Below are 17,767 nucleotides of genomic sequence, written 5' to 3'. Positions count from 1 at the left end.
CGTATTTGAATATGGCCAGAACTGCAGTCAAGCTCCATGCTGTTTTAAAAAATATTCGGACTTCATTCAGACCCAGAGTGTCTGGAACATGATATCGACAACTGTGACATCATACCCCTGTCACTCAATGTTTACTGAGTTGATTCAGGCTTGATGACACAATTGCCCCACCCACTTCATGACAAGAATCACATGATCCAGCTCTGCCCACTTCTTAATTTCTTAGCTTGCCTCCGCATCTTCTGGAAACAGTAGAAATAAGTAAGCATGATGTAAATATTTAGGGATGAATGTATAAAAAGATCCTTAATCATACTTGCCAACTTTTCCTCGTTGGCTTCAGAGAAATCCCAGGGGAGGTGGGCGTGAGGGGGCGGGGCTTGACAAATCGCATCATTTTGAGGTCTCTCAGAAATGCGGGAGTCTCCTGGACATTCCGGGAGAGTTGGCAACTATGCTTAAAGAAAATCAGCTAATGAATCTCTAGAGACTGAAGTGTCTTTTACATTTCTGTCTCCATTACTGAAGTCATGTTGTCTTACCTGTCAGTCTATGATTAGATCTTGGTCTCCATGAAAATGGCCACCTTCATAGGCATCAATACATGGACATAGGACACAATTTCTGAACTGTGTCATCATACCACAGATGGTGAAGCCAACCACGTCTTGTACTGGCTCAGCATCAGGGAGAATGCCAGACTCTTCAGGGAGTGAGGGAGATCACCCCTATTTCATGGAGTCTCCCTGACATTCAGGGAGAGTTGGCAAGTATGTCCTTAATATAGGACTTAATATAGTTTCTGTGATGGTGCTAGTAAGACCTCTTGCTGAGCTCACCATTCAGTTTTCAGCTATTGCTTCTCAGCTACTGTTTTTCTCCCCCTAGAACCTTCCTGTCTATCTAATTAAGGGGCGTGATAATCCTCTCACCATACGATAGCGTGGTTTTGGGGGCTATTGGCAGTGTATATGTGTGACATCATTGGGAGTTTGAGAATAATGTCATTAGTTGTGTGGACAGGTCCGAAAATAGGATTGAGAGCAGACAGGTGGAAGACACAACTCCCTACGTTTGCTCATAGCCTGTATTAGACATGCTCAAAAACTTTGGTTTGAAATGTGATTGCATTTCGCCACTTCGAGGGCTGATTAGATATTGCAGTTATAAATTTGCGGCTTGCTTTAAAATTGTCAAAATAACTTTGAAGCATTGCCAATTAAGCTTAAATGGCTCTATTGCATAGCATTTTAGCATTTTTTAATTTGAACAGCAAAGATTACTGTCTTCAAAAAACGATTCTCACATTAGGGGGGATATTCAATTAGCCGCAAGGTGTCATCGGAACGTCCGCGAGACACCTTGTGTCGGAGATTTGATAGAAATCGACACTCATTTTTCCTCGCACCGAAAAGGAGCAGAAATTTCTACTAATTTCCGTCAATGTGCGCAACGCGATGTTCGCACGCCACATTGAATCTCCCCCTAGGAATAGGTTAAATTGTATCCATTTAAACTCAAACATATTTGAACTGGTTCGGCTGCATGCAAAGTGGCTTGCTTGTGAACAAACCTCTTTTGAGGTGCTTGAATGTAGCTTGAATTTTCAGTTGATCGAAACTTCGAGAATTTACATCAAATTTTCAAACTTTAGATCTGGTTTGAGAAACAGTTTTCAAAACTTTGAGCATTGTTAGCTTATACTTAGAGGTGACATAACACTGGTCAGCATATTCATTCCATTTTACTACACACAATCATCATCATCACCATTTATTTATATAGCGCCACTAATTCCGCAGCGCTGTACAGAGAACTCACTCACATCAGTACCTGTCTAAATTCCTTAACACACACACACACACACACAGAAGGACACACACACACACACAGACTAGGGTTAATTTGTTAGCAGCCAATTAACCTACCAGTATTTTTTTTTTTGGCGTGTGGGAGGAAACCGGAGCACCCAGAGGAAACCCACACAAACACAGGGAGAACATACAAACTCCTCACAAATAAGGCCATGGATGGGAATTGAACTCATGACCCCAGTGCTGTAAGGCAGAAGTGCTAACCACTTAGCCACCATGCTGCCCACAATAAATTTCAGAACATTTTGTTAGTGCCCCTTTAAGAGGTCCCCAAATGGATATCTTTTTAATGGTATCATATTCCAGGTCAATTCTTGTCACGTATGAGACTAAGCTGCAATTTGGCAGAAAAACATAATTTTAAGCCTTGACAAAGCCATAAACAAACAATATAAAATAAACTCATATTTATAATATTTAAAATATATTTATCAATACTGCATTGAAACAAGACACCTTGAATAAAAACATATATTATCAAGTAATACTGAACTTACTGTTTGCATATTGAATTTGTTGTGTTTTGTCTGCTTTAATAAAAAGAGATTCTACAGTATCTTATATATGCATGTGATTGCTTACCAGTCTAGTATTAGCATTTGTACAGCCGTAGGTGCCGGCTTCACCTACTCACTCTCTGTACTCTGCATTATTCATGTTTGCTACCCAGATGGAAAATTAAATGTATAATAACTGTGCTTGTTAGAGCACAATCCATTGGAGACCGTTAATAAGTAATGGTATTAGGTGACTTTAGTAATGGCCTTTGGGTTCCTCTAAGTATTTTGTTATGCTGTGTCTTAGACGGATCAAATGACTGAAACTTCACAGACAAATATAGTTTCAAGTTATAAAGAGGTCGATAATTAATGCATCACAGCAAATTAAAGGCCTGTCGGACTTGTGTGTTAGAGGGGAACTAAACACCCTAGTTATTAAAGGGAGTGTGAACCAGACACCAAAATTGAAAATTTCATATATGAAGCATGAAGGCAGATTTCACAACTCATACTCCAACTATCCCCTGATGTTCTCTAGTGTATTGGTCAAATGGAAGTGAGAATTTCCTCCCTCTCCATTATAGAGAACCAAAGGCAAATCCCACATCTTTAAGATACTGTTCTAATGTGATTCAATACAGGGCAAAACAGTTATAAAATAAAGCATAGCATGTCAGTTAGCTCGGAGTTATATCACTAGCCCTGCCATCTGTATTAAGCCACCCATTTTCAGACTCAACAAAGCATTCCAGTAGCCTTGGAGAGTGGCTCACCAGCTTCCTAAGCAATGGATGCTCTGTTGACACCCCCACAACCGTTACCCTCTGTCTCCATTACTACTAGTAGAAGACTATCCTCACTAATCTTAAACCAGAGAGTAATTATACCTACCAGCGAGCTCTAAATCACATTTATTCTGATATTTCTCCTACCACATTGGCCAGTAGAAGATCTCTCTATTCCTGATCACTGATGTAATTCCTGAAAGACAGATCCACTTTCTGTTCCCACATGCTATTGATCACAACAGCTAAGAAATTTATCTTGGAGGTCTCAAGGAACAAAAGCATTCTTTACACCTCCTTGGCCTCTGGGCGTTGCTGTTATAGGATTTACCAGCGTTGACTTTTTTCCTGCAGCCAGAGTGGGCCAAGGTCAATACTTCAAGTATGATTATAAATTTTGCTATAGCATTGTAGGCGTTCCTAACTTACCAGGGGGTAAATGTATTTACATGCAGGGAAGTTTCCCTTTACAATGCAGCGACGCTTTAAATTTAATCGCCGAAGACGCTGAACTCGCGGGTGTTGAAGAACCCGCATGTTAATACATTTACTCCCAGATGTCCCAAATTTACTAAAAATCAAATGTGTATCTCAGGAATTAATTGCTTAATCAATTTCATAACTACATTTTTCAAATGGACATAAAGTTTATTCCTTCTCATTGACGCTTCAACAACAAGTGTTATGATTAAGTTTCTTGATTTCCCCACTACAGAAGTAGAGATTCCTGCTGTATGTTGTATCATGATCATTACTATTAAGATGATCACCTTACTATGACAGTTATTGACATATAACTTTTGTATTGCATATAACGTCAACTACTGACCCTGTTTTATAGCCTCATGTATAATGTTCTTTATTTTTAAAATACCTTGTTGTTTCCTTTTTTTCATATACCTTCATCCTTCTCTTTTCCTCTCTCTTTCTCTGTATTTTCCTTTTACCCTCTTCTCTCCTCCTAGCTTCTCCTTTTTCCCTTCTTTTCCCTTCTCAATCCCTCCTTCCACTTCCTTCCTACAACGCCCGCTGCTTTTTATTTTATTTTCCTTTTTCTTCTCACCTTCCCCTTTCCCCTACTTTTCTTTCTCCACTCTTTTTCTTCATTTCACTTCCGTTTCTTTTCCCATTCTCTTCCTTATCCTGTCCTTATTCTGCTCCACTTATTTGCCTTTTTACCCTACTTCTTTTTACGTCCTTACTCTCTCTCTATGCCTCTCCCTTTCTCCCCTCTTCCTATACCCTGGTCACTTTGATTGAAATGTTACTAATCACACATAAGCCCTGTATATTGTGGCTCACTGATTCATTATTACCTAATAAGCCGCTCGTTATACAATGGTTGAATTTCCATTTATGTTATTATAAGATTAATTCAGATCACTACAGGTGTATAGTTTTATTAAGCAGTTGTTGGGATATACATATTTTTTTATGTCTAGTGATTGGTTTTACAATATGTTAATCTGATATTTGTTGTACCTTATTCCGTTATACCCAGTGATTGAAGTGGAAATTTAGAGGTGGCGGTATGGAAAATGTAATTGAATGGGATTTGATAGTTTTACAATGAAGGAAGTAGGAGAAGTGGCGGTGTGACATACCACCGTATAACCAACCACGTCCACCACTGACTATAACCACTTTGCTTTTCTATGTATGATGCCAATCTTTGCCTCCATTATTTAGAGGTCCTTCTCTTTGGGAAATTCTTATTATGCATTTGTTCTATATTACTGACATACAGAACATGTTACGTGACTCATGATGTCACCTCCCCCCTTACTGGAGCAGTCTGCTAAACTATTTTCCTTTTGGTATCTATCTTTCTTGTAATTTAAGTCTTTATAAGCAGGTCCCTATAAATCTGTCAGATTTTGTCTTGTTTCTCACGTCTTCTTTTGTTTCTTCTTCCGCTTTTATCCTCTCTTTTGTGCTATCTTTCCTTCCGTAGTCATGTTTGTCTTTCTACTCACCTACTACTTTCCCTCCAGTCCACCCTCCCATGGTCATCACTTCCCTGGACTGGTTCATACTAACGTGAGCTCTTCACCGCTGCTATAAAGTATTATGAATTCTGTTTGATGCTTCTCATAGTCTTACACTCGTGGCTGTGATTGATTCTGATGGAATGGTTGATCTTAATGGAATTCCGTTAAAGTAATCATACATCGGGCCTGATTCATTAAGGCACGCAAAATGAACGTTTTTTAAAAAAACGCACGTAAATTGGGCATAAGTACGTCTGTATTCAACATGAAGCGGATGTAAAGATTAAAGATTAAGAATTAAGTAAAAAAAAACAATTATTACTGTCACCAGTTAATAATAGACATTAGTCATTAATGGCAAAACATTAAAATAAAGTTTTCTTTCAATTTTTTCTCCCCCATAAATTACTTTCTGAGGATTTTAGGAATGTCTATTGTACATAAAATGCATTTTTGCAGTTGTTCTTGATTGCAAACATATGTTCTGGCATTGATACATGACCTCCATCATTAGTGATCGGCACTTATACCCGACCTGTAGCTGGTGCCGGTGATACGGCAGAAAAACATGTACCTTGCGCTCAACCTTGGCGCGCTCCCTTAATGTACATTGACTACGTGCATACGCCCATTCCCCTCCCTGTTCCGCCCATGAATTTGTAGGCTATAGTAAAGGTAATTTGTGATCGATTTTACGCAAAATATGGCACGTACCGGCATTTGTGTTCCTTACTGTATCAGGCCGCTAATGTTAAAGGCCTAAATAATACTCAGAAGTTGCAAAGTGCCCGATGGCTATACTCGAATCAAGGAAGATATGGTATTTCTAGAGCAGACTCACTATACAGCTCCCGAGTTCACCAGGCTTTTGACTGTACAAAAATAAAGGTGTCACTATCCTGCTCCACTGATCTGTCTGATGAAAATATGGCCTACAGGTCGTCCTTTAATTCTGACAGAACTGCTAACACAAAGTGTAAATTTATATGCTACCGAGTTCAGAAAACTCTGAGTTTTTTATAGAAATGGTTTGCATACTGGATACTAATTTTGCAGGTGTTATAGTCTTTGGAGGTGCATTTCATCTACATGTGCATCCTCTCCTTGATAGATCTGCTATATCTAAGCTTACCGCCCGAGTTCTGAAATATTATCTACTTGGCTTCTACTTAATCCCTCTGGCATAGAGGACACCTTCTTCTCGGCTCTGCCTGACTTCAGTAGCCATAATGACTATGTATTTGTTAATGATTTTGGCCTCTCTCATCTTTGTAGCTCTCATGTCCATCCAGTTACCTAGTCTGATGACAATATAGTGGAAATTATTCTCTCTAATTGCTCGAGAGGCCAACCAAAAGATAAATGGCAACTTAATGTATATTTCCATTATCAACCAGCCATATCAAGCTGTTTCAGAAGATGTAGATGACTATTTCTTCTTAACTGTACACTGGCTGTTCTATACTACTCTCTTATGGGCTGCCCACGAGTCTGTTATTAGAGGATTACTAATTCAGCATGGGTTCAGAATTCAAAGACAGAGAATGCAAATAATTAAAGATCATAGCTCTATTATCGCCGTTCTAGAAGGAACTATTATTATTATTAATTTTTATTTATAGGGCGCCACTAGGTGTCCGTAGCGCCATACAGGGACAAACTAAATTACAATACGAGGTGAGACAGCACGGATGACAGGGAGACCCCCAGAGGGGAGAGGAGGGAGCGAGAGGGGACGGGGGAAGAGGGTCCTTGAGGAGGAGGGCTAGGTAGCTGGAGAGCAGAGTTAAAAGTGGTGAAGACAGGAGGAGAGATGACCCTGCTCAAAGGAGCATACAATCTAAGAACTATTCTACAACCTCCAGTCATCGTATCCTAAAACAACTAGCAATACCAAGAGGCAAATTAATGGCTCATTTGATGAATGATGATTAAAAGGCTATGACAAGGATAAAAAGTTAATTTTATTTAAAAAATAACAAAACAGGCACTAGTATACTGGAGATGTGGCTTATATACCCTCTATAATGTTGGGCAAATTCCTAGATCAATACTTTGTTCTACAATCATAGCATCTCCATGAGGAACAAATATCCTTGCAGTTTTGAGAGATATCGGTCTATCTTGGCCAAATAAACACCTTCAAAATTGTTATCTTGCCATGTCTACTTCTGCATTTCCAGCATTCAGCTATGGGCTTTGTGTGGGGAAAAAAAACATTACATTAGCCTGGAGGTCCTGACCTGCAAGAGGAAGGAGGGAAGCTTTAACATTCCTTAACTTTTGGGTTGCTACAAAGCTGCCTTTGTTCAATTGACATATTGGCAAATGCAATTATGCCCCTGCAAGTGGGTACAGCTAGAAAATTAATTATAACCCAAATGTCAGTTGATTATCTGTGGGTGCAGCCTCTTCACAAAACACACTCATATTATGCTAATTGCCGCAGTGGTGGTTGCTCCTAGGAGAGAACCAATTGGCTGGGGTAGTCATCAGAAGCACACCACATTGGACCAAGCTACTTAGCCCTGAGAGGATAGGTCATGAGGAACGAAGTCGATGGGTTGGAGAAGGCGGAATCTGAGGGACAAAGCTGAAGTCAGGCAAACAAAACAAGATTCTTTGAAGCACCAACACAAAAATACAAATGGAAACTTTGCTGGTTCATAGCTTGGTAGGAGTAAGCGTTTTATAAAGACTGAATCCTGATTGCATTGGCATTAAGCAGAAGTGGTGAGTGTGCAGTAAGTGTTATATGAGAGAGTTGTGTTGTGTAGTATGTTTTTGTTGTGTTGTGTAGTATGTTTTTGCTGTGTAACATGATGGCCCTCCAGTTGTTAGTGTTGATGGTGCACTGCCAGCTGATGTCCGTAGCCTGTGTTGTGCCGGATCCTCACTCTTGTCCTACTCTAAAATGCTCACAGAACGTTTGGGATGTCATCTTCACCGCTCTGCGCAACACCAACATAGAACACCTTGGAAACCCTCATTTTCCACCTTGGCTTTATCTTTCTTCTTTCCATTGGCAGTCTTTTCAACAATTTCACACAGTTGCAGACATTTTTCATTTATATAAAATTATTCCACTGCAAGATCTGAAGTATCTGCTGATCTCACCGCAGTCTGAAGAGCTTCGATACAGCTGGTTCCTTTCGTGAAAAAAAACTTCCTAAATGTTATAGAGGCTTAGAACTTTTAATGACAACTCTCTACAGTCATCCAAATCATCATCATCAGCTATTTTTAGAGTGCTACTGATTCCGCAGCGCTGTACAGAGAACTCACTCATATCAGTCCCTGTCCCATAGGAGCTTACAATCTAAATTCCCTAACATACATACAATCAGAGAGAGACTAAGGCCAATTTTATAGCAGCCAATTAACCTACTAGTATGTTTTTGGAATGTGGGAGGAAACCGGAGTACCCAGAGGAAACCCATGCAAACACGGGCAGAACATACAAACTCCACACAGATAAGGTCATGGTTGGGAATCGAACTCATGATCCCAGTGCTGTGAGGCAGAAGTGCTAACCACTAAGCCACCATGCTGGACAAGACTCTACTTTAGCTTTATAGCCTTATTGCCGTATATACCCACCAGTCTGGAAAACCAAACAGATGACCAAATGGGGGTCAAGGCTTTCATAAGAGCTATCTACAGAAGACCGGTAAGGGATTCTTTGGAATTTGGCTAAATCTTCCTTGTGCATTGTGGACAAAGAACTTTTACAAAGTTTTCGTGATACCTTATGTGCCATATCAATTCAAACATATATATATATATATATATATATATATATATATATATATATAAGACTTCTCCATTGTGTGGTAGATGTTATCTTATTGTGGTGGACATGAACACATTTTCAATTTTTATGGATAGGGGGTTGAGCTTCCCTATTCCACTCTATCATTGGTTAGCATTGTTACACAGAACATCTTCCAAAACAAGCATTCCGTTTGGCATCTCACGTCCCTCTCTCCTATGGAAGGAATGAGAACTTCCCTTAACGACATCTATGGAACTATTGTGTCTATACCCGCTTGTCTCTCTTCTTAATTTCTTAGCACTCCCGCTGTTTGCCATTCTTCATCCTTATTATTATTTCACTTGCTTTCTTTGTTATTTGTATTTAATTATTATTTTGTTCTTATTGTTATGAATTATGCTAGTACCCTTAATAGACTTGTTCTACTACTCTTCAAATTAATTACAATGTGCATTTTTTGTTTTGTCCAATCACTTGTTTTGTCAAACTTAAACCCTACAATAAAATGTCAAGTAAAAATAAAGAAAAATATAGTTAAATTAAAATGCAAAAAATCTATAGTATGATTCAAAACTTACACCAAACATTGAATAAAGTGCACATATTTGGTATCCCAGTAAATGTTATCATACACAGAATAAAATAAGGGTATACAGTATATCATTGTTGAATTCATTTTGTAAAAGTAGCAAGAATCTCCAAAAAAACACATTTTTTAAATTGCCCATCCACGCCCCAAACTAGAGCCATCCAAAACAGCTGTCTAAAGGCAATATGAAGGAGAGTCTTTGCCCTGTTACATAGAGCCCTTAAATGCTTCCTAAAGATTAGTTAGAAAGGGTGAACATTTCTTGTGATGACATACAACTTAGATCAGGATCTGAAATGGAATGGAAACCTTCTCATATATAATATATATATATATATATATATATATATATATATATATATAGATCAGGTTACGGGTACCATCTCCTGGGGTTAGGCGGCTGCACTTTACGCGCATCAGTCGAATATATTGCACCAATCCAGTGTCTTGGTTCAATTAGCCTCAGCTAGATTTATTCACCGGCATCAAAAATAAACAAAAAAACATAACAAAATCCTAAATTGTCCAGCGTCTAACTAATATACAGGAACACCCTCTCTCAAGTGAAGGACCTTGTGTCGTATGGACACAAAAAAACAGCACTTACTGGTTTCAAATTTCCTCTCCGCAGGCATCTGACCTGCTCCTCAGGCTGAGAGACTGAATAAACTGCCATGCAGCCTTTTAACAGCACCTCATTGGGTGCAACCCCTGATTACCAGCAGAGTGTCTGGTATGGAAGCCCTGGAATGGAGCCCGACCTCCTCTCTCCATTCATAACCCCAGGGACTCTTGTACCGGCTTTTCCTTCATTTGAACACAATGTTTGGGAAGCTCTCCCTGGGGTTTTAAAGCATATTAGACCGAAAGCCTGGGACATACATGTCTGTCATTTACCACTTTATCAGTGCTTTATATATATACTATTTCACAATGTGATGATTGCTTCTGCTTTCCCTGTTAAATTTCTAATGGCAGTAATCTGATAAAATTATGTTGCAGAACAACTTAGGATATCAGTTATACAACATATATCCAATCCATAGGTAAAATAGATAATGCAAATATAAATAGTATCTGTCAGTTCAGGAATAATAAATATTATACAATACTGCATGATGCACAGTTCACTGGGATGCTATATTCGACTTTACTTTCCAATATTACTAAAGAACCTCCCAGGATAATATTTCTCTACTTGTCTAGGAGTCAGGGACAGGCTGCATTTTTTTTTCCTTTAAAATTTTCCTAATAGGCTGCTTAGTTGAGTCTTGCCCCCAGGCTAAAATTTGCCCCCCTTCCCCTGCTAGGAGCAAAGCATATTGTAAAAAGAGTGTAAGAAGTAAATCATAGGTCTAGAAATAATTTTCTAAGCTAAGCGGTGGAAAACCTATATAATTATCTGCTTAGAATTGTATTAGACAAGTAGGCCAGGTGAAAATGTTGAAATATGATTTGAATAGAGAAGAAATTAGAAGTTTCTTTCACCTTTAACAATCAATCATATATATTACTGTATCATATTTATTATTATTGAATTGTTTAATACTATGTAAATGTTTAATACTTGTATTTATAACAATTTTAGCAACTTCTAATTGTTTTACCTGAATTAGATCCTACTAGCACACCTAAATGTTGCCATAGTCAATGGCAAAGGCAACAAGCTGAATTTGAAAAAATAAGTGATTTATAATAAATTCCAGCCGGTTGCTGCTGGTTACTGCACATTTGCAGTTAGCACTTGTATTACATAAGCCTTGCTACTTTTTCTCTCGCTCGCTTTCGTTAGTGAATGATTTATTTTTTAATTACATGTAAATTGAAGTATACTCCTGTGTATTGCTGAAATGTTTCTGCCAGTGAATAACGCTTATCTATACCGCAGCCACTAGGTTAATTTTAACAAGAAATTCATGTTTAATTCATGGAACAATGTGGATGAATGTAAATTGCATCAATTCATTGCTAGATGCTAAAGGGCCCACTCAGACTGGATTAAAAACCGTACTCTACTGTATTATATCACACACTTTAAGGAAACAAATATCCAACTTGCAGGAAAGACTTGCTTTATTATATATTATCTGTTACAAGATGTTTTACTATGTCTTTTTGTTGATATACACAGGCAGTTTTTTCATACTGTCGCTGCAGCTTCTACCACTGTGTAATGAGAGATCTATATAGTGATGTCAGTACACACTTTAATGGACCATCAGTGTAGGCTAGTGCGTTCATGGTCCGTCAAGCCAGGGCTTGATGTAGAGTTGAACGTAATTTATACCAAAAACGTAAAAAACGTAAATTGCGTCTGTTAAAGACATGCAAGTTGCCCATTTGCTTTTGTTTTCTGTACTCGAAAAATTTATAATAAACACTATTATTGGAAAATAGAAATAAAAACCAAGCCATTTGCATAGCATGCAGAGCTGCAGGTATCTTAAGAGTCCAGCGAGACTGCAGAGTACGTAAATTGCATACAATGGCGTAAGATATACGTATGATACGCTGTAAGCATATGAAATACTTTAAACATATCATTCGGAAGAGATATCGGGCCTGATTCATTAAGGATCTTAACTTGAGAAACTTCTTATTTCAGTCTCCTGGACAAAACCATGTAACAATGCAAGGGGTGCAAATTAGTATTCTGTTTTGCACATAAGTTAAATACTGACTGTTTTTTCATGTAGCACACAGATATCAACTTTAAATTTCAGTGTACAAATAAGCTATCAAGTATTTGTGTGTTACATGAAAAAACAGGCAGTATTTGTGCAAAAACAGAATACTAATTTGCACCCCTTGCATTGTAACATGGTTTTGTCCAGGAGACTGAAATAAGAAGTTTCTGAAGTTAAGATCCTTAATGAATCAGGCCCATCATTATCAATCTGGTGATGACGACTGACGTCTGCATAGGTGTGTATGTTATCTAAATAAATACATTTAAAAAAATGTTCCACCCCCAACGAGGGCTAGTATCTGCAAAATCGGAGGAGAGAAAAACACGGGGTTCTCCCAGAAAATGCCAATACCAGCACTAGGCTATGCCTACTAATTCAATAGCATGGGAACTTGCAGCATGGGGTCCCCTTAGAATAGTGATCTACCAGTATATTACTTGTACTGTATGTGGTGTTTTTTTTTATATTTCTGGGATATTAGTTAATGGGTGCAGTTATCCTTTAAGCAGTAAGTCAGTCAGTGCTACGATATTGTCACATTGCCATCTCACATCTATTTCCTCTCTGCAGCCTCCATGTACTCTGATATACAGAGGGAGCCACCTGATATAGGGAGTATTCTGGCTCATCCTGATTATCTTGAAGGCAACACTGAGCTTATCAAGCCTAAGAAGCTCCTGAATCCTGTAAAAGCATCTAGAAGTCATCAGGAGCTCCATCGGGAACTACTCATGAACCATCGGAGGTAGGCTTTCTGTTTGACAACGTTGTGAATACATAGAGCACCCACTGGTCTTGGCTTTTTAATTCATCACCTTAGAAATTTTTATTTCGTAAGGTATATTTTATGAGCAGTCAGGCTTGGATTAAGATGGGCAGTACATGATTATGTGTTATAATGCATTGGAAACTAAACATACACAGCATATGCCTACTTTCCCATGATAAATGACCTACAACATTGTGCTTGTATGTAAACTCTGCCTCACCAAATTAGATAGAGAGTTTGGAGTGGGGATCAAATCTGCAATAATAACAATGCTGAGATCTTCAGGTAGCTGCAAGTTACACGTTCCTTATATTTATTACTACTTGCACTAAAAACAGTTATAATGTTTTGTTCTATGGCCTCAATTTCCTTCAATCGAGACAGTTGACAACCCATATATTGACATGTGCCAGATCTCTTCTGGCCGATAAATAAAATTAAACCACTCTATGGAGCCATGATTGTTTAATCACAAATATTAACTAGATTAAAATCATGGAGAACATTTTACGTACTACATATAACCTTAACTTTGAGTGGAATTTCTTTCACAGATGAACTTTAGCTTCTTTATTGTTTTTATTACACATACAAGTTTATGAATATATGTTATTGTGCATTATTCCATTATTTATTTATTTATTTATCACATGTATATTAGAAAACAGTTTAACCCCTTTACTGCAAGGACTGTACACACATGTGTGATTCCGCCATAGAGAGTCCGAACCAGTCCACACAGTAGGGGAAAGAACCCAAGGATAAGTCCCTACCGTGATTGAAACAGAGGAGTCCCTCCTTTCCAACTGTGGAGCCCCTTCTGGAGATCTCAACACAATATACTGTTCTTATTTTTTCTTTTTTTACCCTGTTCTTACTCAACATGCTACCAAAACTCTTATCCATTCTCTCATCATATCCCGTCTTGACTATTGCAACCTCCTGCTATCTGGCATTCCTGACACCCATATATCCACACTGCAATCCATCCTAAATGCTGCTGCAAGACTGATCTTCCTCTCTCACCGCTCCACATCTGCTGCACCACTTTGCAAATCCCTACACTGGCTCCCTGTGTCCTCCAGAATCAAATTCAGATAACTCACCCTTACCTACAAAGCCCTCAACAACACTACCCCTGCATACATCTCAAATCTCATATCAAAATATTTTCCCTCCCGCCATCTTAGATCTACCTCTGACCTGCGCCTTGTCTCGTCTTTGGTAACCACCTCTCACTCCCACCTACAAGAATTCTGTGCTGCTCCCCACTTATGGAATTCCCTACCATGCTCAATCAGACTTTCCCACAGCCTTCAAATCTTTAGATGCTCTTTGAAAACCGATCTCTTTTTCAGAGGTGACCTTATCTCTGATAACACTATTCACACTAATGCACCCTCACAACTATCCCAATCTCCACTCTGAGCCACATTTGCTCCTCTTGTTTCAGCTGTGCCCTCTTCCACTTACAATGTAAGCTCTCTAATGAGCAGGGTTCTCCATACTCTTTGTTTTCATGTCTGCATTTAATTTGCTCACCTTGTATGTCCCTATTTTATGTATGTCCCTGTTTTATGTATGTCCTGTTTTCCCTACTGTATGACACTGCGGAGCACTGTGGCACCTTACAAATCTACGATAATAATGATAATAGTAGTATACCTACTACACTACAAGACTTAAAAAAGCCTGTATAGGTTAATATTTACATACAAAAAAAATGTGTTACCACCTTGAGAAGACCTTGAGTTGTTCAGCAGATATAGTAGATATGTTATGTAAACTTCCTCAAAACTTTTATCTGGTATGAAAAATGTGGTTTTTCCATTATTTTATCACATGTTGCAAAGTACTGTGCATTCCAGTCTTCCAGAAACTAAGATGCCTTATAAAGATAAAGGTATAATGTGTGTAGGTACTGCACAGACAAATGACTAATATTGATGTTGAAATTTTACTATCCCAAAATGTGCACATTTGTGCAAAAAGCCCCGTCAGCAAAGGGGTTATAAAGGATGCCTGCTCTTATAAATGTTTAGTATGTACACATATCAGTTGCCCATCATATCAGATGTGATCTCTCACAGCTGTTCTTGTTTATTATTTATTTTCATTGGGCAACTATGTTACGTTCCTGCGTCCTACATACAGGGGCGCAGAGAGGAAAGTAAGGTGGGTATAAAGTACCAGAGCCCGTCTGTGTAGTGTGCAGTATTTCAGTCTGCACTTCTGATGTAATTCTGTGTGTGTCTGGTGGCACACTTGTGACATGGGCATACTTTCAATATGTCCCACTTTTTACTGACTCAAATTCTCCTTTTCCTCTTACTCGTATGATTGACCCTCTTTTGGGTCTGGTTATAAATCACTATGGATGATCTTCTAAGTTGGCTCCAAAGGTTTCTAGTATAGTAACACTATCCATCTATATATATATATATATATATATATATATATATATATATATATATTATTATTATTACGTGTTTGTTTTGTTTTCAGCTGTGTTGAAGTACTATTTCATTTATTCATAAGATAGTCAAGGATCCCTCGCTCTGTGGGAATTACAGATCTCTCTTCTGAACGTAGTCCTAAAGATCTTTGCTAAATTACTTGCCAATAGGCTTAATGTCCGGCTCCCAGAATGATCAATCCGGATGAGGTTGGATGTGTTGCTGGACGACAAGCTCTGCACAATACCAAGAGAGTGGTCTGTCTCGTTCGCCACATCAATTCCACTAAGACCCCCTCGCTACTAATGGCCCTAGGCGATGAGATTGCATTGGTTGGCCTTTTATGATGAGTACCTCAGAATTCTATGGATTTGAGGGTGAACCCCTCACTGAGTTTTCAGCTTTCTACTGCAATCCCTCCGCCTCAGTTTTAGTCAACGGGTCTCTCTCCTCGTCTTTTTCCATTACAAGTGGCACCCCGTCCAGGATGCGCACGTTCCCCACTCATTTTCACCCTCACCATCTATCTACTAGCCGCCAGGATCCAACAGAATGATGACATCTCAGTAATTAAAGTAGGACATGGTGTGCACAAAATAACTTTATATGCTAATGATATCCTTATTTCTATCTGCAAAACCAATGACATCACTCCCAGACGGTTTCAATGAATTGCTCCAATTCGACTCCCTCTCAAACTTTAAAATGAACTCAGACAAAACAGTGATCTTGAACTTCTTCCTTCTCCCACAAAAAAAAATATTAAAGATACATTTTTAACTCAAATGGCAAATCATCTAAATTGAAGTATTTAGGAATATACGTCACCAAGAGTCCAGGATCTCTGTTTCAGCTGTCAAATCTGATTTTGCTGCCTTGGATAGATAATATATCTCTTGTACTGGCCAGTGACTTTAGTTAAAATGAATATACTCCTGAGGTTTTTATACTTATTTCAACCATTAACAGTTAATATACCTCCAAGGACCTTCGTGACTTCACAAATGATGATCATCTCATTCTGTTGTATGCATACTGCAACTTTCAGGATAAACTGGTGGACTAGCTGCCGCTAATCTCAAAAATACTTCACAATTAGCTCAGTGTGTCCAGTGATCTCAGGTCTCGGAATTGGATAAATATTGAATCTGCTTCCCTTCCTACATCATACACATCTGCAATTCTTTTGTCTACTCATTCCAGTTGGTCCCCAGAAGCTCTCTTCCAATTTACAATTAATCTGTCCCTCACAATCTGGTCTTGTTGCAATATGAGTTATAATATAGCCCCCTCGCCATCTCCTCTCATTCCACTTTGGCACAACCCCAACTTCCCCCAGGCCTTAACGTCTTCCTCTCTTGGGTGAGGTCAAACATTAGATTCGTAATGGTCCACAAAGAGGAGTATGCCCTACTTTTGAACATCTCCAAGACATACTTGACCTCCCTACCTACGTCTTCCATCAATACCTTCAAATTCAACATTTTTCATTTCTGTAAGATCATTAACCACATTGGAACAGCTCTGCCTGAGCAGTCCCTGGTCCAGTGGCCCTATCTCATCCCTGTACCATACAGAACTAACAGCAAGCACAACAGCAAAATCTTCTCGTGAATTTGGAAAGGGATCTTAGTGGGGAGCTGGACGAGGAAGACTGGTCGGACATCTGATTAGGGGCAGCCAAATCCTCTATCACTTTTCAAATCAAGGAAAATGTGTATAAATTGTTATACTGTTGGTACCTAGTTCCAACCAAGCTACAGAAGATGTACCCTAACCCCCGCTTTATTGGAGAGGCTGTCAAGAGGCTGGCTCCTTCTTACATATTTGGTGGACCTGTCCAACGTTTCAGAGATTTTGATTGGATGTTCGCAGTCTTATATTCTCTCTAGTTGATGTGGAACCTCCACAACCTAACTATTTCCTACTTCCCCTTCTACCCCCAATGTCCTGAGGTTTTGTCAGCTTCAATCCACAGAATGTGGGGCCATGGACTCACCTTAACAATCCCCTCTCACTGTTGGTCTAAGATCAATCTCTTCCCAGTCAGACTACAACTTTTCATTGCTTTAGAGGACTCACTCCCTTATCCCTCCATCTCCCCTTAGTATCACCCTTTTTTTTACCTTGCTTAAGTAAAAAATTAGGCATCTCACTCTCGTTGTTTTACTGTTCTGTGATTAACTTGGAACTTAGATGTTTGTGGGTTTTTTCCTGTTCCTCACACAGTCCAAAAACATACTAGTAGGTGAATTGGCTGCTGTCAGAATTAACCCTAGTGTGCGCGTGCTATGGAATTTAGACTGTAAGCTCCAATGCGGCAGGGACTGATGTGAAT

The 17,767-nt window shown here is 38.9% G+C and overlaps 1 protein-coding gene across 4 annotated transcripts in view; it reads left to right on the top strand.

Moving 5' to 3' along the window:
* Positions 1-17,767, top strand: part of FAM107A (family with sequence similarity 107 member A) — a 167,489-nt gene that overhangs the window by 111,528 nt on the left and 38,194 nt on the right. For 3 of the 4 annotated variants that reach the window (XR_012678586.1, XM_075183302.1, XM_075183304.1), the window contains one exon: positions 12,775-12,949. Coding sequence is in view for 2 of the 4 variants with exons in the window: in XM_075183302.1 (XP_075039403.1) it covers positions 12,775-12,949 (175 nt within the window). In the remaining 2 variants the exon portion in view is untranslated. Of the gene's footprint in view, positions 1-12,774; positions 12,950-17,767 lie in introns of those variants that run through there. The other variant, XR_012678587.1, reaches the window with a different exon arrangement.

This window comes from Mixophyes fleayi, chromosome 8 (assembly GCF_038048845.1).
Source record: "Mixophyes fleayi isolate aMixFle1 chromosome 8, aMixFle1.hap1, whole genome shotgun sequence".
In the NCBI taxonomy this organism is placed as follows: domain Eukaryota; kingdom Metazoa; phylum Chordata; class Amphibia; order Anura; family Limnodynastidae; genus Mixophyes; species Mixophyes fleayi.
The sequence above is the reverse complement of the archived record's forward strand: the minus strand, read 5'-3'. Positions and strand labels throughout refer to the sequence as shown.